The 23,702-nt window shown below is 43.6% G+C and overlaps 1 protein-coding gene and 1 non-coding gene across 8 annotated transcripts in view; both read left to right on the forward strand.

Moving 5' to 3' along the window:
• DCUN1D4 (defective in cullin neddylation 1 domain containing 4) overlaps positions 1-6,979 on the forward strand; it is a 97,878-nt gene extending 90,899 nt beyond the window's left edge. For 6 of the 7 annotated variants that reach the window (XM_066384755.1, XM_066384761.1, XM_066384756.1 and 3 more), the window contains 3 exons: positions 734-838; positions 3,525-3,627; positions 3,746-6,979. In XM_066384755.1, the coding sequence (XP_066240852.1) occupies positions 734-838; positions 3,525-3,627; positions 3,746-3,801 (264 nt within the window). In that variant the 3' untranslated portion in view covers positions 3,802-6,979. The remainder of the gene's footprint in view (positions 1-733; positions 839-3,524; positions 3,628-3,745) is intronic. The other variant, XM_066384760.1, reaches the window with a different exon arrangement.
• A 13,677-nt stretch (positions 6,980-20,656) lies between these two features.
• On the forward strand, positions 20,657-20,732 carry TRNAS-GGA (transfer RNA serine (anticodon GGA)). Its single transcript has one exon. It is a non-coding gene; the product is annotated as a tRNA-Ser (tRNA).
• Positions 20,733-23,702: the final 2,970 nt, after the last annotated feature.

Below are 23,702 nucleotides of genomic sequence, written 5' to 3' on the forward strand. Positions count from 1 at the left end.
GTCTGCCCATTTCAGGGTTATGGACTAATTTTTTCTGTTCTTTATGTAATGTTATCTTTCACTTGGTTACTAGTTAGGAGTATTCTGCTAGGCGATTTCACATCCAACAAATCCAAGGTAAGAACCATAATACATAGGCTGTCTTTCTCCCAGAGAGGGTGGAGGATCATACTCTTACGTGGAGAGAACCTCCAGAGCCCCAGCATTTATTGTGAGCTGAATGTAATTACATTTTTAGGTACAAAAGAACCCCACAGTTACCAATGAAATAAAATTGTTGGGAAAAGTGATATTTATTAAGGAAACCTAATTCCTAAGCATAGAAATCAAAACCTTTAAACTCCATTTAGTTAAATTACAGGCTTTGGGGTGAGCAATTATGATTTTGATAATTGTAAACATCAAACAGCAAGTGATTGAGTTACGGATTTTTATTTACCCTGTGAAATAATCATAGATACTGTTAAATCATAACTAATTGATTTTATATTAATGTAATCATTCAGTTGACACAAATCTTCAACAGTATGAGTATATAGAACCAGAATGATCCAGCCTTCCTGTGTTTGACTGCCTCTCCTCCCCCTTAGCTGTGACCCAGGGTTTCTGTGGTGTGTGATAAATGATCAATGAGCTGTTCACTAATGTCCTGTTGATGTGAAGTAGAAACTTGGATTATTGGAATTTATTGTTGGGGGCATCTGGCTCATCCTTGTTTTTGTTTGTTAAACAGGAAAAGGACCAGCGCAGCCTAGACATAAACACTGCCAAGTGCATGTTGGGACTGTTATTAGGAAAAATCTGGCCCCTTTTTCCAGTTTTTCACCAATTCTTAGAGGTACCAAGTTTGCTATTTTATGGAATATATTTTTGCTTGCTTAGAACTACCAAGTATACTTATTTAACCATTTATATAATTTTCTGTTTGTTATACTTTTCTGCCAATAGGAATTATTGTGACATGATTGCTGTCAATTAGCAACTAGCTGTTTTTCCTGCTGGCGTCTGTGTGTGCATTTAGTATTGTATTGTATTACTCCTGGTAAAATGCATCCGGAACAGCTGCAGTTCTGTCCTCTCCTCTCCTCTCCTCTCCTTCCTCATCGTCATTTTAAAGGCTTTGCGTTTGTTTAGATTTCCTGCTCTTTATAACAATAGTAAAACAAGATTTACTTTCCTTTATGGCTTTAGGTGAATCTTCACTTTCATTAAGCAAAGATTAAAAAAGAGACATTGGCCTTATTATTAAAAGAAGTCTTTACTTTTATCTCCAAGTAACTTTGGGACCTTGAATCAATCTAAGTATTAGGCATAGTGACAAAGTCTCCTTCAGTTTAAATTTTTTTCACATTTGTATTAGAAATAATCCAGCACTTTACCCCATCATTCTTTGTTTAAAAAAGAGCTGGTTTTGATGCAATGTGGTACCATAGGAATTGGAAATACCTGAGATGTAAGTCTGAGTTACTAGCATTGTCATTATCAATAGGAATTGGAAATACCTGAGATGTAAGTCTGAGTTACTAGCATTGTCATTGTCAACAGCGTTCTTCTTGCCCTCCAGCCCCAACCCCTCCCCCCCTTTAAAAAAATTCTATTTTCACCCTAAACCACTTTAAAAATATGTCTTTTGCTTGAAAGGATGAGAGTGTTAGGTCTTTGAGGAAATCCAGGGACTTACCCTGCCTCCAGCTTCATTCTTGAAATAATCTTTCTTACAAGTTACTTTATATATCTGTCCAGAAAAACTTTTAACAAATATGATTCTTTGAAGACTATTGTTAAAAATTGCTCGTAACATTACTTACTGAAACTCCTCAAGACAGGTATAAAAACTAGCTTTAATATTAGAAGTACCTGTTTACATGACAGTTCCCATTTAGAAATGATCCATTCCTAAGTTCTCTGACAACCCTGTGAAATGTTAGCTTTATTTGGAAATGAGTAGAAACAGCTCTAGTTCTCAGAGAGTTTAGCAGAATTTGAGCCTGAGTGTGCAGGGTTCTTTAGCTGAAAGATCTTGCGGCAAGCTAGTTTGATTCTGCACAATTCCAGGAGCCCTACTGTATGGCCAGGGGCCGTCACCATCGTGGCCGTGCTCAGGCAGGTTCTCATTGACCTCGGGCAGACGGTCAAGAAACAGTGGCGCTAAAACATGGTGGGCACCGGCCCACGAGCACCACACAGGGAAAACACTTTCCTTTCACCCATCAGAGCTCACAAAGCCCTGACACATCCTCCAGTCCACAACCCGGAGAATCTTCTCCAGTTTCTCCTAGAATCAAAGGCCCCCACAAACCTCAGTAGGGCTCCAAGCCCCTCTGCTCTGGTTCCCCATCTGCACCCCTCTCTCTCTGCACAGACTGGCTTCTTCTTCGGCATTCTCCATTCCCTCTGTTCTCACTAGGCAATCATGGCTTTCTTTCTGCCTCCTCTTTTCTCACTCTTTTTGAAACTTTCTCGTGCAAAAACCTCTACTCCATCAAACACTAGCAAAACAACGGCCCTTCTCAAGCAGGAAGATAATTTGCAATTTCACAGACCACATATACCTGGCGCTGCCCAGCCCCCAATGCAAACTATAAGTGAGCAAACATAAAAATCGTATTTTACAAACTTATTTGACCAGCATCTACCAGGTGTTTCAATGACTGGGTTTTGCTTTTAGTTGCTTAGAAATTTAAACTTGTAGTCTGCTTCGTTCTTTCTTATTAGTTTGCATTTTTCTTTTAAAAAGAGATGGTAATCCTTTCATTCTCAGCTTTCCTGTGTGCAGCCTCAAAACCATTGGCTCAGCTCTCTCTGCTTTTTGTATGCATGTCTTCTTTTCCAGGGTGTCTCACATTAGTGGTTAGGATTTAAAAATTGTTGGATCTGGCTTTTATTTCAAATCTTTATACAAGAATACTGTCATTTAAAATACACGTATGGCACATTTCTAAAAGGAATGCAAAACTGCTGCATGGCTCTTCTGATTACTTTTCTGATCGGATTCAAGTGTTGACTTACTAGAACAGTCATCTCTGCAGTGGCTGGCGTGCCTAGTCTGAGGCCGCCCGTGGCGCTGTGTGTACTTGCAGCGCTCAGCGTGCCAGTGTGCATCCGGTCATGCTGGGGCTTATTCACAGCTGCTCTTTATTTAGCACTTACTGTTTGCCAAGCATGAATGAAGTGCTTTGCATATATTGCATAAATGAACTCTTAATCCTTGAAACTTCTCTACGAAGTAGGTATCATCCTCATTTTATATAAAAGGGCCTTTGCAGTCAGGAAATATCACTTCTAGAGATATGAAATTGTTTTTTTGATGTGCTTGTCATTCTGTGTTAGGTCTCCATAATATTTTTATAATGAAAATTGTCATCTTAAGTTCTACACCTGCTCTCTCTCTCACTGACCTCCTAGACTGGTGTTGAACACACCAGATGGAAAGAGGTAACTGTTATGAACTGCTGTATACAGCATTTGAAACTGTCCCATTTGTTAATTGTGTCAATAATTTGTATTACTTTTCCCTCCATCAGCAATCAAAATATAAAGTTATTAACAAAGACCAGTGGTGCAATGTGCTAGAGTTTAGCCGAACAATTAGTCTTGACCTCAGCAATTACGACGAAGATGGCGCATGTGAGTACACACTGGAGCCCTCTTACCCCACCCCCACCCCCACCCTTGGGCAGTCACTCGTCCTTCTTGTACAGAGCCTCAGAGCTGTGTCGTTCTCTCTCTCTCCCCCTCTCTCCAGGGCCAGTTTTGTTGGACGAGTTCGTGGAGTGGTATAAAGACAAACAGATGTCCTAGGACTTCATGCATCGCAGCGCGAGAGTCACTGTTACCACAGTTATGTCAACCATTAGCCATAAATCGCTGTCTGTATCAAAGCGCATGCTGCTTTTCTTGCACTGTCTCCCTTTTGCAGGGACGTCTTTGGTGTTTGCTATTGAATGGGCCAGCTCTGCCTGCTGTGTAGCATTGTTCTCTTGGAAGGCTGCTTTGCAGTTTGTATTTACACTACAGATTGGTGAATTTGCCAACGTCCTCACTGTGATTATGTGTATATTGCTGTTTAAATTTTGTATATGTGTATAAAAAGAAAAAGCTTCACCTAGAGATTATTTCTGCAAAAATGTATTGTAAAAATAATTTTTGTGGCATATTTCTAGTCCCTTTTTTCAAATGAACCAATTATACTTTATTTGGTCTCAAATGTAGCATTTCAGAAAACAAGACAGAACAACTGTTACCATAAGTAAATGTCGCCAAAATTCACCTTATTGTTCAAGAGGCCAACTTTTGAAAGGAGGTGGGAGTTACAACTTTGCAGAGGCATATGCCAAATACAATGTGGTTTACCTGAATATTAGCATTTTTAAATGATGAAACTTACAATTATTTGAACATACAGACATGTCCCATGTCACCAATAATATCCACCATGCAAGGCATAGATATGATTTTCTAAAGTTAAAAGGCTGTAGTAATTTGAACATAGGTACAAATGAACAAGTTGAAATCGCACCTTTTTTTTATTATTATTATTAAGTGGAGTGGTTATAAACCCTTATGAGCTCCCGGGAACCGTGTTTCTCTTTTGCATCCTGTCAGAGCTTGGTCTGCTGCTGCCTCCTATGCCATTCGGAGTAGACTGGGTTTTGCCACCTCCGTGGAAACTCGACGGCGTGCTGGCTTTTACAACCGCAGAGCAGTTTTAGTTGCAGCTTGAGTTTTTAGTTAAGCGTCCGTGATGTCTAACTGTCCTGCCTTTTGGGGAAGGAACTCTAGTATGAGTGAGAGGTGTTTTGTTGTGTTTTGTTTTCCTTTTGTTTCTTTCATGCTAGGCTTTTCCTGGCAGAATGTCCGCTGCAGGCAGCGGGCACGAAACCACCAGCAGTGCTAACCCTGCTACACGTAGGGCCTTTCCCGGACAGGCCGCTCGTCGTGACCTGAGTAATTTGTACAGAAAGGTGACAGTCGTTTTTTATGTGGATGATGAAACGAGTAAACAGGTCAGGATTTTAGGTTTGTACTTTGTCTGTTTTGTTTTTTCTCCCCTCGCCTTACCCTTTTTTAGGAAATGTATAGATAACATGTTTCCCCTCAGCTCTCTGGTGCTATTGAATGACTAATTTAGTCCCTAAAGTTTTGTGAAAACATAAAAGTCTAATGATTTAAACCAAGTGAAAAGTTAATGGTGCACTTGAGTAAGTGAATGCTACCGCTGTGAGCGAGATCCGTGATTGGACATGTAATGATTGGAAGAAGTTGGGATTATTTCAAACTCTGGCTGGAAAATCTTTTGGATTAAATGGCGTTAAATGAGAGAGGCACACTGACAGTGCTACTCTTAACCACTATTTCACAGTTTCTTTGCAAACAGTGTTCAGATTTTCATATTTTTTTCCCTCTAACTGAACCACCAAAGACAGAAATTTTGTATGTATATACAGTGTGTGCGTATATACAAAGTCATGATGTGGTAGGGTTACTTCCTTTTTCTACCAAGTAGAAAGGTTTGGTTTGTTGTGAAATAAACCAGAAGTTACTTAACCATTCCCTGTTTAGGGATTATAGACTCACTTCTACCTATAAATTCATCCCAGTTTGCACAAAGCAGTATCTGGCAAGCACAGCTCTGGAGACCAATGTGTTGAAAGGGTCTCCCTTCCGACGGTGCCGCTCGGTGGTGATTGGCCCCAGGTTCAGATCGTGCAGAGCTTGATTCATTTTCAGAGGTGTCCCATGAAGTTTAAAAAGATATCACATTGTAAATTCCACAGGTTTTAAATTTGGTCAACGATAAGTCAGACATGAATATATAAATATAAATCATAGATGAGATTACTTTAAAAGCTATTGTTAGAGACTGGAGAATTCTTTAAACACTAAGCACAGTTAATCCTAAAATAACTATTCTAAAACAGGACTGTTAGAGGGGAGATGTTGCATTTCACACACAATGAACATTAATGGTGGAGGGGAAAACCCAAGTTAAAAACTATTTCATGATGTATAATGTGAAAATACTCTAAAGAGATTATCCTGCGTTATGTAGAAAGCTCAAGATGAATTTTAAACTTCCTTGAAAAATAAACTGTGACTGCAGAGTGCTCTCCTGGGTTTTCTTGATGTTATGCTGTTATTTTGAAAGGGAGGTGAGTGGGCCAGACAGGAGTAAAATACCTTTTCTAAAAAATGTCCCTAAATTACATAAAATTGAGCAGTCACCACGCGCTTAGTTACTGGCTTATGTTAAGTAAATTAGGGTGCCTTCTAGTTTTTCTTTATTACCTACGTCTACGTCTTTCCACTGTGTTTGAACTCCATACTGCAATACTCTGTCGTAACGCAATATAACTCTTAGGTGTTTACTGCTGCAGTAGGTTGGAAATTTCATTATTTGATTTGCCATAAACACCCACTGTAATGTCACACGCAGCTTTTTTAAAGCATGCACCCTCAATTCAGTGTTTTATAATCCTAACTAGACAAACCTGGTTTAACAGCAGATTCCCACTGCCTCTCGGTCTCCATTTTAACAGCGCTTTTGAAGTTTATACGGAAAGCTTTAAAAGTTGTGCCCTCAGTTTTTATTCTTACAACTGCTAAATAAAATACCTCTGTGAGCCTTATCTTTTATTCTTTCATACCTTATGTTGTATAATAAGTGTATAGAATTCACTGACCAACTAAAATGTTGGGTGTCTGTAAATGAGACCAAAACGTGGGTTGCTTTTTTCATAAAATTCTTTCTCTTGGGGGTTACTGTTAAATGAACAGCAGCTAACCTGTAACTGTGAATGCCTCGTGTCGTCAGTATTTGCATTACATTCATAAACGTGTGCAAGTCCTGTGACTCCCAGCTTAACTCAGATACTGTCATGCCACCTAACTTGAGTACCGCAAACTGGTTTTAGGTTTTAATGGAATTGATGTAAAATGATATCCCGTAAATAAAAAGTATTTGTGTTTGGTTTCAGAACTAGTCTGTGAATTATTCTTTGGCTTTTTCTTCCAAAACCACTTAAAGTAGTTTTAAAGTATTTTATTTTTAATTCCTTTTCTTTTTTCAACCTCTTATATTGAAAAAATTTCAAAGCATAGGAAAAATGTGAAAATAGTATAATGAACATCCAACATATACTTATCCCCTAGACCAGGGGTCCCCAAACTTTTTACACAGGGGGCCAGTTCACTGTCCCTCAGACCGTTGGAGGGCCGGACTATAAAAAAAAAAACTATGAACAAATCCCTATGCACACTGCACATATCTTATTTTAAAGTAAAAAAAAAAAAAACAAAAAACAAGACGGGAACAAATACAATATTTAAAATAAAGAACAAGTAAATTTAAATCAACAAACTGACCAGTGTTTCAATGGGAACTATGAGCCTGCTTTTGGCTAATGAGATGGTCAATGTCCGGTTCCATATTTGTCACTGCTAGCCGTAACAAGTGATATGACGCGCTTCCAGAGCCGTGACGTGTGCATCCTGCGTCACCGGAAGTAGTACTGTAGTGAGCCATGCCCTGCTTTGCAGTGCCGCCACATACTCCAGGAGCTCCTCTCACTGACCACCAATGAAACAGGTGCCCCTTCCTGAAGTGTGGCGGGGGCTGGATAAATGGCCTCAGGGGGCCACAGTTTGGGGACCCCTGCCCTAGACTTTCCAGTTTTTAACATTTGCCACGTTTCTATGCCACTGTGTGTGTGTGTGTGTGTGTGTGTGTGTGTGTGTTTCTCTCTCTAAATAAACTTTTCTGAACCAACTGAAAGTAAATTACATTATGACACTTTATACCTAATATTTCCAAAGGACATTCTTACAGCCACAATACAGTGGTCATATTCAAGAAATTAACATTGATTTAATACTATTACTCCATATACAGTCTAGATTGAAGTCTCCCCGTTTGTATCAATGTGATAGCTATTTTATTTTTAGCCCAGGGGTAAGCATGGCACTTAGTTGGCATGCTGCTTTAGTCTCTACTCTTTTCATCTAGGACACTTCCAGATATAGTGCAAACACTCTTAGGCCAAATAGTGATTTAAAAAAATATACTACCTTATGTTGTGTATTTCTAAACACTGAGCTGAGAGTTGAGTGCTTACCTTGTGCCAGGAGCTGGGGCGAAACGACCGTCTTCTCCACCTCTTAACGCTACCACCCATTCAGTCAGAAATGTGTGTCAGCCCTGGGGACCCCTCGGAAATCGTCCTGCCCCAGAAGGTCAGCTCCCCGCCGGCAGGCCCTCCGGCATGGAGTTCGTGCCAAAGAGCATATATGTGGAAGGAAGCTAGGAACAGAGTCCGCACTCAGCAAGGGATCGTCAGGAACTAAACAGCTCACGTGAAGACGAGTGAAACCAGGAAGAACTGATGCAGGCTAAGATTTTTGGAAGCTTAAAAGCAAGAGAGGAGGGAAAAAAAAAAAAAACCCACCAAGATTTCTAAGACATAGAGTCCAGAATCCAGGTGCACACTGTTTACATTGGCGATGTGGATGGTTCTTTCAGCTCTAGTTTGGACCAAAAGCTGATGATCGAACCAGGAAAATACTCTTCTGGACACCTACCTACAAAGAGAGAAGACGGATGGTAGGTGGTCATAAAGGAAAAAAGCTTAATCCTAAATTAATAAAAGGAGTGGGAAGTGGCAAATGGATTCTTACAGACGGTATTTTTAACCTGGACGACAGTGACAGTAGACAGTCATGTGGCACTTGTTGTTGTACATTTCTATTAGTAATAGGAACTAGGAACATGAGATGTCTTCTCTGGGTAATACCAGTAGTTCACATAAAAATTAGTGAGTTGCAGGCAAGTTCTCCGACAGTGTAATTGGAAATGGGGGGAACGATGGGAGAGAATCAGTCACTAATATCTGCTCAAAACTAAAATCCCCGCTGAGGCACAGGGCATACAGGAAGGTTGCTCTACAGGGGGAGCATTTTAAAAGGTCGCTTTTTCAAATAATGGGATGAGGAAAGTGAACTGAAAAATGAAAAGCAGGACCCAGAGAAAAGGAAGATCACTGGGTCGACCCTGATCTATGGCCACTAGGACAGCTGGCTTGGTTTTTTCTTGACAGCAACATTCTGGATTTGTTTGAATCCACAGAAAGGTCAGACATGTTTTCCATGGTGCTATAATGCATTGCTTCAGATGTAGCTGACTCATTTGAATATTATCCCTAAATCCTGATGAGAAGAATAACTTTCAGGCAGAAGATAGAGTAAAGCTTTTATGATTCCTTTAGAAAGCATTGCCTTTGGAACTTGTTACAGCTAGAAAGAAAAAAAAGAAAAAATTCACTTGAGGAAATAATACATGAAGCTCTCCAGCCCTGCCTACTTTTCTAAGCCTGTACGGCAGATAATAATCCAAAATAGGGCATATTTGACACATTCAGCAGAAAATAGTTTTGTTTTTTTCCCACTGAATTTGTTCCTAGCATTTATCTTCAGTTGCCTTAACAAAAAAAAAAAAATAGAATCACCCCATGTATTAATATATATGGAAGGGCATTCAGTCACAGGGAGAGCTTGCAGGCTGGTGAGACCCTGGGCTCACTCCTCTCATTATGGTAAGTAAGGAGGTGATGCTGAGAATAATAATTGGAAACTGAAAAAAATGAACTAGTAATTAAATGGAGATTTTCAAAAGCATGCCTTCAGTCCTTAGAAAGAGAATCCTTTGCAATCACTGCAGAACGCAGCGGTGATGAGTCCCGGCAATGAAAAGTTGGCTGAAAGGGTCTGTTTTTCCCTCTGGTGCTTTCCAGCAGGGGCAGCTCAGAATTCCCTGCGTTTGAATAGTTGAAATTCAAACTAGTGTTCTCTAGAAATCTTTCCATACATGTGTGATGATGAATAGAGCAGCAGCTGAATTCAGCAACAAGCTCAGTCACTAAAAAGTCTTGGGCCTTCTGGTAGTACATACATTGAAAGCCACTGTGTTTTCTCTACTTGCTTATTACCGTGTATGTTATGGCACCATGACCTGTCATGGCTCCTAAGACTCCATCGTGAGAGAAGGATTTGGACAAGGGTTATAACCCTATCACACATAAACCCTAAAGTCGAATACCGGTTTAATGTCAGAAAATATTTTCACAGACCGGCCTTTAGGGTGGGACGGATAAATGCACAAAATAAAATTATGCGACCGGCATAAAAACTGGATTTTGTTTGTTTGTTTATTTTTTACAGAGACAGAGTGAGAGTCAGAGAGAAGGATAGACAGGGACAAACAGGAATGGAGAGATGAGAAGCATCAATCATTAGTTTTTCGTTGCGCATTGCGACACCTTAGTTGTTCATTGATTGCTCTCTCATATGTGCCTTGACTGCAGGTCTTCAGCAGACTGAGTAACTCCTTGCTCGAGCCAGTGATCTTGGGTCTAAGCTGGTGAGCTTTTGCTCAAACCAGATGAGCCCGTGCTCAAGCTGACAATCTCTGAGTCTCGGACCTGGGTTCTCACATCCCAGTCCAATGCTCTATTCACTGCGCCACCGCCTGGTCAGACAAACTGGTACTTTTAAATATAATTGTTGAACTTACAAGACAAGCGTCAAGAGTAAGTCTTAGAGCAGGGGTCCCCAAACTTTTTACACAGGGGGCCAGTTCACTGTCCCTCAGACCATTGGAGGGCCGGACTATAAAAAAAACTATGAACAAATCCCTATGCATACTGCACATATTTTAAAGTAAAAAAACAAAACGGGAACAAATACAATATTTAAAATAAAGAACAAGTAAATTTAAATCAACAAACTGACCAGTATTTCAATGGGAATTATGCTCCTCTCACTGACCACCAATGAAAGAGGTGCCCCTTCCTGAAGTGCAGCGGGAGCCGGATAAATGGCCTCAGGGGGCCGCATGTGGCCCACGGGCTGTAGTTTGGGGACCCCTGTCTTAGAGTCTAAAACTTAGACGGATGTAAAGGGAATCCGGTCATTTTTTAAAAATAAAACATTGTTCAGACTTAAATATAAATAAAACAGAAATAATGTAAGTTATTTATTCTTTCTCTGCGGACCGGTACTGGTCCGGGGCCCCGGGGTTGGGGACCACTGCCTTATAGCCACCTCTTAAGCAGGTTTTAGTGCCCATAAGTCCTGCCAGCCGTTGTTCCTCCTACAGCAGGGTTGGGTTTCAGATTCTCGGCGTAATCATTGTATCAGCAAACTTTAATTGTATGGCAAGCAGAATTCCTGTATGAGATTGAGAACACAGGCTTTAAAATTCTTAAACATGCAGAGAGGGGGCTGGGTTAAATAGAAAATAGATTGAGGAATTAGGAAGGGACTGAATGGAGCCTCTTGTGTCCATTAGGGTTAAGTGGCATTGGCCACTTACAAGTGGTAGGCCAGAAAGACACTGACTCAGTTGAAGTTGGGAGGTCCTTTTGGAGAGAAGGACATTGTAAGGATATATGGGGACTCAGCGTAAGACTCCTAGAGAGTACATATAAAGATACAGTGGAGACAGCAGAGAGCTTAGGCTTTTAAGGACAGAAGAATTTGTAGTTGTCACCAAGAGATGGCAATACAACTGATAGAAAGATGCCAACAGAGAAAAGAAAGAAAAACGGGGACTTAGATGATAAAAGATATGGAATGTACCGAGGCAGCTACTTAAAGCAGAAGATAAAGCATGTTCCCAGCTGGAGGAACTGGAGGACAGTGGGAAGAACAGGAATTTCACCTGCGAACTAATCTTTAGAGACTCAAAGCTCACATTATATTTACATCAAATTCCCCATAGGGGAGGCATTGACTGCCAGCATGCAGTTACAGGGAGAGCTTGCAGGCTGGTGAGACCCTGGGCTCACTCCTCTCATCAGAATGGACAGTTTTCACGCAGCTTATGTTTCTCTGAGCGGTTACATTGTCAAAGTCTTTGCAGCAAAAACAGTTTCATTGCTAGGTCTTCCCCTGGCTCCGCCCCCATCCTCCCTGCTGAGCGCTGTTTACTGAGAGACAGACTGCTTCTTGGTTGCCTGGTGGACTTCCTTGGGCCCCTCTTCTGCTAATTTTATAGAGAGTTTTGGGGAATCAAAGGGTTCAGAAATTGGCTGGTTTTCTGAAGTGGGAATGCTTAGGGATTAGTTAAGCTTCAGCCAAGGAATGAGGTCACCAGAGTGAGGCTGTTGCTGATTGGCCACCTTTTGGAAGTGTGGGTGACTCTCAAAGGCATCCTCTGATGTGTGTGTTTTCCAACAGCGCCACACACTTAACTCAGTTCTGACACTACCTAGAGGTAGCATTAGATCCTTCAGGTGAAATTCCGCTAGACTCTGCCCCCTCCCTTCAGGTGCCAAGCCGTCCAGGTTGTCAGCTGTGCTTCTCACCAACTGGCTAGGAAGTGGAGGTTCTCACACCCCCCTGGGGTTCAATTAATTTGCTAAAGTGGCTCACAGAATTCAAGGACACATTCTACTTCAAGATCACCAGTTTATTTTAAAAGGATATGACACAGGAACAACCAGATGGACGAGATGTAGATGCGTAAGACAAGGCATGAGGAAAGCGTCAAAGAAAGCTCAGTTAACAAATACCCTGGGGACCTCTGAGACACTCCTCCTCTGCTGACTGGTAGAGGACGCCTCAGAAACCACAAGCAGTCAGGACATGAAAAGTTTGCCACCAAAATTATCGTCCGTAACAAACATTGGCTCAGTGCTTTCTATGAGCCAGGCCCCATCCTAAGCTCCTTGCAGACATCTTAGTCCTCACTACAACCTTATTGTTCTCATTACACAGATAAAAATATCAGAGGACCAGGCTGGTTAAGCATGTTTCCCAAAGTCACACAGTTAAGAAGTGAAGAGGCAAGATTTGAACCTACCTGGCCTTAGTCCATACCTTCACATTGTCTTTTTTTTTTTCCTTCTCTAATCTATATATGCCCTGGCTGGTTGGCTCACTGGTAGAGCATTGGCCTTGGGTGTGGATGTCCCGGGTTTGACTCCTGGTCAGGGCACACAGGAGAAGCGACCATCTGCTTCTCCACCCCTCCCCCTCTCCCTTTTCTCTCTCTCTCTCTCTCTCTCTCTTCCCTTCCCACAGCTATGGCTCGATTGAAGCAAGTTGGTCCTGGGTGATGAGGATGGCTTCATGGCCTCTTCTTAGGTGCTAAAATATCTTGGTTGCTGAGCAGTGGAGCAGCAGCCCCAGATGGGCAGAGAATTGCCCAGTAGGGGGCTTGCCGGCAGGATCCCAGTCAGGGCACATGCGGGAGTCTGTCTGCCTCCTCCCTGCTCACTTAAGAAAAAAATATATATACATACATATACACACACACACACAGCAGAAAATCAAGTTTTAATACACACACAGGGAGTCAACAGGCATAAATTTTCCCATATTTTTAACTTCTATCCACACAGCTTCTCTCGGCTAATTAGCAGCTTTCCAAACTGCTCTTGCACACATGGCTCACTATTGGTACAGAAAGTACAATTTTGATGCTTGGGAAGAATGTTCTTCCCACCCAAAGAAAATATTTTTTGCTTCGCTGACTGTGGTTGGAAATGCTTCTGTGTGCAGAAAGCCTTTGCTTGGGCAGCTTTGCAACAGGAAACTCTTCCTAGTCCTGGGGGAGGCTTGGCATAAGGGAGGCTGCTGACCTTGGAAGAGCTTGGCTGAGACAGTAACTACCCATTTCTGCAAGCAGTAGGAGCTCTCTCCTCCAAGCCCTGTTCCGCTAGGCACCTTGTCTGATTCAAACCCAATTAATTAGAAAGAAGGAAGACTTTAGAGTCTATAGTATAGACTGCATATCATATTGTAATATATGACTTTTTTTCAGTATTGGGGGGCTCAGAGTTTCTTGGTTTTTAATTATCTGTTGATTTGATGACACACGAAATGATAGAACTTTATTACTTGTTTCTCTGATAAGAACGGGGCCAAAGTGGGAACCAGCGGCACTTTCTCCCCCCCTCAAGCTACTGAGAACATTCTGCACTTCCCAAGTTTCCATTTCTGCTTGACCCGACTTCATCTTATAGTAAGTGAAAGCCAGTTACTTCTTCAAATTAAGTCTTGAACCACTGAATGGAAAATGCCCAAGAAATTCACTAGTAGCAAAAATATGACACATCAGATCCTTGTGACTCATTTCTTTTCCGTAACTGATTTTGCAAAAGTTGGATGAAAGAAAAGCGCTTTAAGAGAAGACAAGGAGAGCCCCGACGCGGCTCAGATCATTCCGGGGTGCCAGGCTGTCTGGGAGCTCCGTGATCCCAACCCAAATAACTGCTGGGTGTCAGCCGATGGCAGCGTGCTTGTTCGCTGGAATGAAGCTTGACGGCAGCCAAGTTGGATTGTTGTAACCACTGCGGTGTTTCAGCTTGTGCAGGCAGTGATCTCAACACGAGGGACCTGCTCTGCATGGCCCCTCTCATGCAATTTAATTACACAAATATACTAATTGTAAGGATACTCTTAGTTGCCAACTTGGGGCCACAGGCAACTCAAACTTTTTTTTAGTCATCGGAGAGGTAAAGACGAGTCATAGAAATGCCAACTTAACCGTGAGCCGACACTTCTCAAATTTATCATTTCTGGATTTTTTTTTTTTTTTTTCTGGAAAGGAGCTGATTCAAAGTCTCTCCATGGGACAGATTTGCATTCTGCTGTTTTGACGTGTCTCCAAACTGTAGCAGCAACATATGATGAGGATGCTTTGCTTACTGCTCACTTCTAGGAATCAATGAGATTGCGTGTGCCTTTCATAACTTTAAACTCTTTATCAAAGTCATACAAGGACATGGTTAAGAAGTGTCTAATTCAGAAAGGATTCTAATGAAAATCAAGTCATCTGCAGTATCATTCCCAGCTCAGTTTACTCCTTATATTTTTAACAGCCAAGACTTTTCTCTGGTTATTTGATCGGTTGTTCTTCAACTTATTTACTGCTGAAATACTATCTTTAGTTTATCTTTTTACCCCTTATTGAAATAAGTGACAATCTGCCAGAATATCTGCAAATGCACAACTTTCCTGGAACGTCTCAGAAAGCAGAGATCACACGCAACCGACTAACTTGAAGTCCAAGGAAACAGGAACATCCAGGGAGGAATGGGCCGTGAGCACTTGCTTGGCCAGGGCGGGTGCTTCCAGATGTCCTACAAGCTGATACGGAGGGTTCAACTAAGATTTTTAGTGAATTGCTAATGCCTGAGTGTGACCAACATAAAGATACAGAACCCCATGGAGCCTCACAATCTGCACCCTTGGCAGGTTCTTCACTGGGCCTCCCCGGTGCTCAGGGGAGCGCTGGGGTAGGGTGAGAAAGGTTGCTTAGTGCCCAAGGAACGCTGGGCGTGAGGCGTCACCTCCTTTACAGCAAGCCTGCTCTTTGTCTGAAGATGTTACCTCACCCGTCAGTGTGCCCCCTACAGACTGCCCTGAGAAGTGTCCAGAAAAGGGGGTGAGAGTCTTGCCCTGCTGCACAGCCCCCGGGAAAGCACAGGGACCCATGCCACCTCTGCCGACAACAGCAAAGACCAGTCTCTGCAGACCCAGCCCAGAGAGCTCCCCGACTGAACAGGGAAGGTCCCCTCTCTGCCCACAGGCTTGCTGCCAGGGCAGGCGGGTGTGAAAGAGTGGAGTGAGAACTGGGGACCTGCCCTTCCTGGTCTTGAGGGCTTTAGGAGGTGACAAGAGAAAGCAGGAAGGGCAGAGTATACCTGGGTTCGGTGTGACCAGGAGAATGCTGAGAGCATCACACAGGACCCTGGGAGGGAGATCGCCTGAGACGCCCCTCCTGCACTGACTTGGGGCCACCAGAGCCAAGACTCTGGGGTGTTGCCCAGTTAGGAGATGGGGGCTGGGAGTTAGCTTTCCAGGGCTGCTCTTTGTACCACTGTGGTGTGGCTCAGACCCAGGCAATCCTGCAATGACCCAGAAAGAGGTGTGCTGGCCCTAATTTATCTGCCTCTGCAGATTCCTTTGGCCACGTGCTCCGAGGCCCAGTCACGGGGTTGCTCCCAGCCATGCTGGACCCTTTCTGTCCTCTGCCACTCTTCACTCACTGTAGGTACCTGGGCCAGCAGCTGTGACAACCTGGCCAGCTCAGCCTGCAGCAGCATAGCCCAAGCATGCCACTCGCCCGGCCTGTGCTAGTGACCTCACCCTCCGTCTGCAATGTGGCCCCTGAGGCCATAATGGCAGCTGAAGCCGGAACCCCAGGGTTTTCAAGTTCAGATGCAGCACCATTTGACAGGGGTTTAGCTTCCTTCAGTGTTCTCAGGAGGGACAGGGAGCAACCCAGGAGTACAGACGAGTTGATGGGGGGGTGTGTGCATGGAATGTGAACAGGGAGATACAGGGACTGGGAAGAAGCCAGCAGATACGTTCTTTACCCTTCCTCCTCTCCCCTCCTCCCCACCTCCTGCCTCCGGACTTTTCTGAGCCTGGGATTCCACGCAGCCTCTCCGGGGATGTCCGCATGCCTGAGCAACCAGCTGTTCCCTTTGCGTCCTTTTGTACCTGCATTCCCTTGTCCCCTGCTTTAGTTACCTTTTCCTCTCTGACTTTCCTGGACTTGCTCCCTGTCCCATCCGTCTACCAATCAGGCACTGGCTTGTACATTTCACTGCAAACTCTCTCTAGGGACCCAGGCTAGGGCGGCCCATGTGGAGGTTAACTTGCCTGGGGGCCTTGTCAAAGAGGATCACGGAGATGGGGCAGGGTGGCCCCTTGGATGTGAGAGGCTGGGTCAGGGGGCAGTTAGGGCAGGTTACCAGACCTTGACAAAACCAAGACAAGTGACAGACAGAGAATGGTCACGAGCAGCCCCTGGGCAGTCTGGGAACACCTCCTGCAAAGCCTCATTTGAGGACACTTTCTCCCCAATGCCTCAAAGACCCAGACACCAACCCAAGGAAAGAAACAGAGATGAGACAAAAATCAGAGACATGAAGTCATTTTGGCGAGACTGCTTACACCAGCCCTGATAGAGAGTTCAATGAATTTTCAACGGGCTAAAACATTAAATAGAAAGAAGATAATTTAGATTGGAAGAGATATACATATTTTGCTTTGGCAAGTCTAAGTTATTCCTGAGAACATCAGTTATAAGATGAAAGAAATTCCATTTGCTCCGTGAGTCTGCGTGCCTTGTGAATGGTTTTGTGACCCTGCTATAACTCACTAGAGTGCTAGGTGAGGGCGTTTGCTGCAGGCTAGGGAGCACTAAAAAACGGCCCTGGACATTCAGATGGCCGGGGGGCAAGACTGTTGGCTAACTTTGTGAGTGGGAGGCAATTCTGTCTCTATTGTTAAATGTGGTGATTTGGCCAGGTCTATCATTCTAAGACAGGGTTTGCAGACTACAGATGCCCACAGGAGCTTGGCCGGTCCTGGGAGTGGAAGAAGCGGCTCAGGTGGGAACTGTGTTCCCCTGGAATATGTTTGCCTCTAATCAGGGCAGCCACTGCCCGGCTCCTGCCGAAGAGAGGGGACGGTGCTCCCCAACATGTTATAGCTGACATTTATTGACACAAATAGATGATCTCACTTTAGGCTCACAATAACCCAATGCTGAAGGTACTATTATTATTCCTAGTTTTCAAATGAGAAAAATAACCAGCTTTGCGTGCTAAGGCTCTGAGGTTAGAAACTTGAGGGTCAAACAAGGAAGTGGCTGAGCTGGGTGGGGTTCAGACTGAGGCAGTCTGTCTCTGAGCACAGCACACGGATAGTGACAGCACAATTCTGATGATGGTTCACGATTAGTCAGAGACTAAGGTTTAAAAAGAAATGTAAATCTCCCAATGTAAATATTCAGAGTATTAAAAAAAAAAAAGATTTGCCCTGGCCGCATAGATCAGTTGGTTACAGTATCATCCTGATCTGCTAAGATTGTGGGTTCAATTCTCAGTCACAGCACATACAAGAATCAACCCATGAGTACATAAATAAATTGGTGTTTCTCTCTCTAAAAAAAATAAAAATTAAAAAATAAATAAATAAAAGACTGCAAGGCAGAGAAAACCAAAGTGTGGCTATGTATGGCCTGCGGGTTACCAGCTTGTGTTTGGTGTTCCAACATAATGAAGTGCCCTTGGAAAGCAAAGTTTTTGTTTTACCCAAATGCTTAGAGCAGAATTTAAACTTGAAGGTTTTTCTTCAGAGCAGTCAAGTTGGACACCTATACACTTTTACCAATGATGCTCCCATTGCTCAAAATATTTCTGGAATTCCTTCTTTGGGATTGCCTTCAGAAAGGTGTACATATCAGCTCTATTATTTTGTAGCCATAGCACCTTCCTTCGATGACATTAGCATTTCCCTGCGTGACCCCAGTCATCTTCACCAGATGTGGCTTGGAATCACTGTTAGTTACTTCCAGAAGTCACATCCATTCTGGGTGCATGCGATTTACTGCCTACGGAGTCATTTAAAAGAATGTACTCAAAAATTATTAAAAAATGTTTGTGGCTTTCAAGGTAATGACATTAAAAGCACACACCAATTTGTCTCTCTACGTCTTATTAGTTAAAAATCCAGGCACTAATATAAGGCTTTATATCATTTCTGTTACCTGGGTTGGCTGTTCTGATCAATGCAGTGATATAATCCCTTGTAAATTCTGCCATGTAAAATCAAACATCTTCTCCCCACCATATCCCAAAGCAGGTATTAGTGCATTTACTGTTCTTTCCTGCCCAACAGGTTTCTAGACTTGGATTGCACAGCCTGAACATTTTTTTTTTTTTTGACAGACAGAGAGAGTCATAGAGAGTGACCAGATAGGGACAGACAGACAAACAGGAAGGGAGAGAGATAAGAAGCATCAATTCTTCGTTGCAGCACCTTAGCTGTTGCTTCTCATATGTGCCTTGACCAGGGGGCTACAGCAGAGCAAGTGATTCCTTGTCTAAGCCAGTGACCTTGGGCTCAAGTCAGCGACCTTGGGCTTCAAGCCAGTGACCTTTGGGCTCAAGCCAACAACCATGGAGTTATGTCTATTATACCACGCTCAAGCCAGTGACCCCGTGCTCCAGCTGGTGAGCCCACTCTCAAGCCGATGACCTCGGGGTTTCCAACCTGAGTCCTCTGCATCCCAGTCCAACAATGCTCCATCTACCACGCCACCACTTGGTCAAGCTGAACATTTTCTTTTAATTGCAGGAACTGACATAGTGATGCCAACTTCTGATTTTTTTCATGTAAAAATGTATTTTTTAAAAATAGTAGTAGTATCTATGAGCGTCATCATTTGATGAAAGAAAGATTTTAACCTTTAAAAAATATGAAAAGACATAACCTTAGAATAACAAATGATGGAATAAATCTATCTTTTCACATTCTACATGATCACACCCATTAGAAACGCCATTATTAAAAACCAGAGAGAAAATAACAAGTGTTGGTGAGGATGTGGAGACCCTGGAACCTTTGTGCACTATTGGTGGGGATGTAAAATGGTGCAGCTGCTACAGCAAACAATATAGAGGCACCTCAAAAGGTTAAAAATAGAATCCCCAGCCCTGGCCGGTTGGCTCAGCGGTAGAGCGTCGGCCTAGCGTGCAGAGGACCTGGGTTCGATTCCCGGCAAGGGCACACAGGAGAAGCGCCCATTTGCTTCTCCACCCCTCCGCCGCGCTTTCCTCTCTGTCTCTCTCTTCCCCTCCCGCAGCCAGGGCTCCATTGGAGCAAAGATGGCCCGGGCGCTGGGGATGGCTCTGTGGCCTCTGCCTCAGGCGCTAGAGTGGCTCTGGTCGCAACATGGCGATGCCCAGGATGGGCAGAGCATCGCCCCCTGGTGGACAGAGCATCGCCCCTGGTGGGCGTGCCGGGTGGATCCAGGTCGGGCGCATGCGGGAGTCTGTCTGACTGTCTCTCCCTGTTTCCAGCTTCAGAAAAAAAAAAAAAAAAAAAAAAAAAAAAAAAGAATCCCCATAGGATCCAGAATGTTAATGCCAATTGTAATTGAAAAAAATAAAAATAAATAGAATAAAATAAAAGAGAGCCCAGGCTTGGGCTAGAAACAAATATCTGTTTTTAGGCCAGCATTACACCACTATGTTTCTACAGCTCTGTAGTGTATTTTGAAACAGGAAGTGTGATGCCTCAGCTTTGTTCTCTTTGCTCAAGATCAATTTTGCTATTTGGGGTTTTTGGTTCTATATAACTTTTAGACTGTTTTTGTATTCCTGTAAAAAATGTCATTGGAATTTTGGTAGGAATGGCATTGAATCTGTGGGTCACTTTGGGTAGTCTGGACATTTTAATGAGAGGCAGTGTTACAATCCACGACACAAGATGTATTTCCATGACTTGTGTCATCTTCCATTTCTCCCATCAGTGTTTTATGGTTTTCAGTGTGCCAATTATTTCACCTCTTTCATGAAATTCATTCCTAAGTGTCTTATTATTTTTGATGCTGTGTAAATGGAATTGCCATCTTAATTTCTTTTTCATATAGTTTGTTATTAGTTATAGAAATGCTACTGATTTTTGTATGTTGCATTTGTTTATTTTAACAGCTTTTTGGTGGGAGTTTTAAGCTTTTTTATGTAGAAAATTCTGTCGTTGGCAATGTCTCAATACCTTTATAATCAATAGGATCGTACCGGTGAATGCTAGCTCAATACTAGCTTGCCCTTTAGGTTCTTAATATAACTTTTTCTAGGCCCTGGCTGGTTGGCTCAGTGGTAGAGCGTCGGCCTGGAGTGCAGGAGTCCCGGGTTCGATTCCCGGCCAGGGCACACAGGAGAGGTGCCCAACTGCTTCTCCACCCCTCTCCCTCTCCTTCCTCTTTGTCTCTCTCTTCCCCTCCCGCAGCCAAGGCTCCATTGGAGTGAAGTTGGCCCAGGCGCTGAGGATGGCTCTGTGGCCTCTGCCTCAGGCGCTAGAATGGCTCTGATTGCGGCAGAGCGACGCCCCTAGATGGGCAGAGCATCGCCCCCTGGTGGGCATGCCGGGTGGATCCCGGTCCAGCGCATGTGGGAGTCTGTCTGACTGCCTCCCATTTCCAACTTCAGAAAAATACAAAAAAAGAAAACAAAACACTTTTTCTAAAAACATACAAACTCTTGTACTAAACTGAGGGCGAGTTGCCCGGGTCTGGAGCAAGCTAGCTAGGGGAAACAAAGTGGCGAGAGCAGGTTTGTGGGTCCGAGAGAGGATCAGGGAAGAAGGCTGGTCAGCCGCAGGCAGCTGGAAGCCCAGGGAAGAGCGAGGAGAGCTGTGGTGAGGATGTGGGCAGAAAGGAGAAGTTGGAGAGAGCTAGTGGAAAAACACCTCTCCCTTCCCATTTTTCAAGGGAGTGTGTAGAACCCAGGCACAAATAATTAACCTTGCAAACTTTAAAAGTGAGGACAGTTAATAGTTTCATCCTCCTCCCGCTATTCTGTTGGAGCTCATAGCCAATCACAAAGCACATGTTGTGAGGCCAGCAAACCACTAAATTGCTGGTGCGTTCTGGAAGAAGTTGGCTCTGTACACATTCAGGCTCAATAGCTTTTTGGCATTTTGTGGGCACAGTCCAAGTGTAACCCCCTTTCTCTCTCTCATTAGGGTGATGATATTAACAGACAAGGAAAACCGAAAGCCAAACAGGAAATAGAAAAGGCAGCAAAATGCCTGGAGAGCATCCTTGCAGAATTGAATGGCAGAGTTCACCTTCTATCAGAAAAGTTTGAACATCATAATTTAAACCTCAGAGCCCTCCCCACATTAGGTGATAGTGATGGTGGTGGTGGTGGTATGTGGTGGTGGTGTGTAGTGTGTAGTGTGTGGTGTATTGTGATGGTGGTGTGTGGTGTGTAGTGATGGTAGTGGTGGTGTGTAGTGTGTGGTATATAGTTATGGTGGTGGTGTGTGGTGTTTAGTATGTAGTGCGTGGTGTATAGTGATGGTGGTGGTGGTGTGTGGTGTGTAGAGTGTAGTGTGTGGTGTATAGTAATAGCGGTGTATAGTGTGTAGTGTGTAGTGATGGTGGTCATGGTGGTATGTAGTATGTAGTGATAGTGGTGATGGTGTGTATTGTATAGTGTGTAGTGATGGTGGTGGTGGTATGTAGTGTGTAGTGATGGTGGTGGTGGTATGTAGTGTGTAGTGATGGTGGTGATGGTGTGTAGTGTGTAGTGATGGTGGTGGTGGCGATATGTAGTATGTAGTGATGGCGGTGGTGGTGTGTAGTGTGTAGTGATGGTGGTGATGGTGTGTAGTGTGTAGTGATGGTGGTGATGGTGTGTAGTGTGTAGTGATGGTGGTGATGGTGTGTAGTATGTAGTGATGGTGGTGGTGGTGTGTGGTGTGTAGTTTTTATTGATGGTGGTAGTGTGTAGTGTGTAGAGTGTAGTGATGGCAGTGGTGGTGTGTAGTATGTAGTGATGGTGTGCTGGTGGTGGTGGTGTGTAGTGTGTAGTGATGGTGGTGGTGGTGTGTGGTGTGTAGTTTTTATTGATGGTGGTAGTGTGTAGTGTGTAGTGATGGCAGTGGTGGTGTGTAGTGTGTAGTGATGGTGGTGGTGCACCTGTTTTTATGTGCAGACATGCGTCCATCTGCCCACATTTTGCTGATACATAAACAGAGGCATGTAGAAAATATCACATTTCCATGACAACAAAGAATTAGTGAAGGATTCAGGAATAAAAGGCAGTCCTGAGGAGGAAGCAGGAATAGTGTTGTGGTTACTTTAAATACTGCTCAGAAAAATTAGGGGAGGTTTTATAGCTCCATATTTATTTTGAAATATCCCCTAATTTTTGCGAGCAGTGTATTTTCCCTCCTCTCACTCACACCCCTTTCCTCGGCTCCCCCTTTACAAAACCTAGTATCCAGAATAGATCTGCAGATTGTTGAGACTGGGGAAGATGATCATAGACAGTAGGAAAGTGTGGGGAAAAGGATGGTGTAGGAAGATTTACCTGGACCATGGCCTAAATACAATGTGTTATTGGTTGAGTGAATAAGTGATGGGTTAGAATGGAAGTAGCTTGGAGCTACGAGACTAGTGGACAATACCAGCAATGGCACTGAGCACTGTATGTCTGAGGCTTCCTGGGCATTTACCGGCAGTGTCTTACTTAAGTTGCACCACATCCTATAGGTACTGTTGTCGTCCATATTACATGGGTGAAGAAACTAAGGTTTAGAAGCAGGGTTGTGCTGGTGAATGGACAACAACCAGCTTGGGAAGGGAGGGAGATGTTAATTTGCAGTGTTTGCCAATTTCCATGGTGTAAAACATCACCATGGCTAGTTTCATGCTACCAGAGCGATGTCACTGAATACAGAATTGAGAAGAGATGCACAAAATTCACCCCTGGCTGCTGACTCTGGCCAGCTCTAGCACATCTGTGCTTAGAGGAGTTAAGTGACTTCCCCAGAGCACTTCCCTGCACATGAGTGGCAGAGCCAGGGCTCCCACCAAGTTCTCACCCCAAACTACCCTCTCCACCAAGGCACTATAGCACCTCAGTGTTAAATCACCAAGTACGGAAAAGGGGTGCCCCTTGAAGTTGTGGCAGTGGCCAAAGAGAGGAAAGAATGAGTGTTTTTTCAGCCCAGCAGTCTGGAAAGCAGAGTTCAAAGATCAATAACTAATTAATATTCAGCTGCCGAAGAGAACAGTGCTTTGACCTTAGCAGAAAGTTACATAAACTCTCTGTGGACAACAGACTTCTTAAGGAGAATTAAGAGGTGGTTGAGACAGAGTTTATTTGGGAAGA

This window comes from Saccopteryx leptura, chromosome 5 (genome assembly GCF_036850995.1).
Source record: "Saccopteryx leptura isolate mSacLep1 chromosome 5, mSacLep1_pri_phased_curated, whole genome shotgun sequence".
NCBI classification, from domain to species: domain Eukaryota; kingdom Metazoa; phylum Chordata; class Mammalia; order Chiroptera; family Emballonuridae; genus Saccopteryx; species Saccopteryx leptura.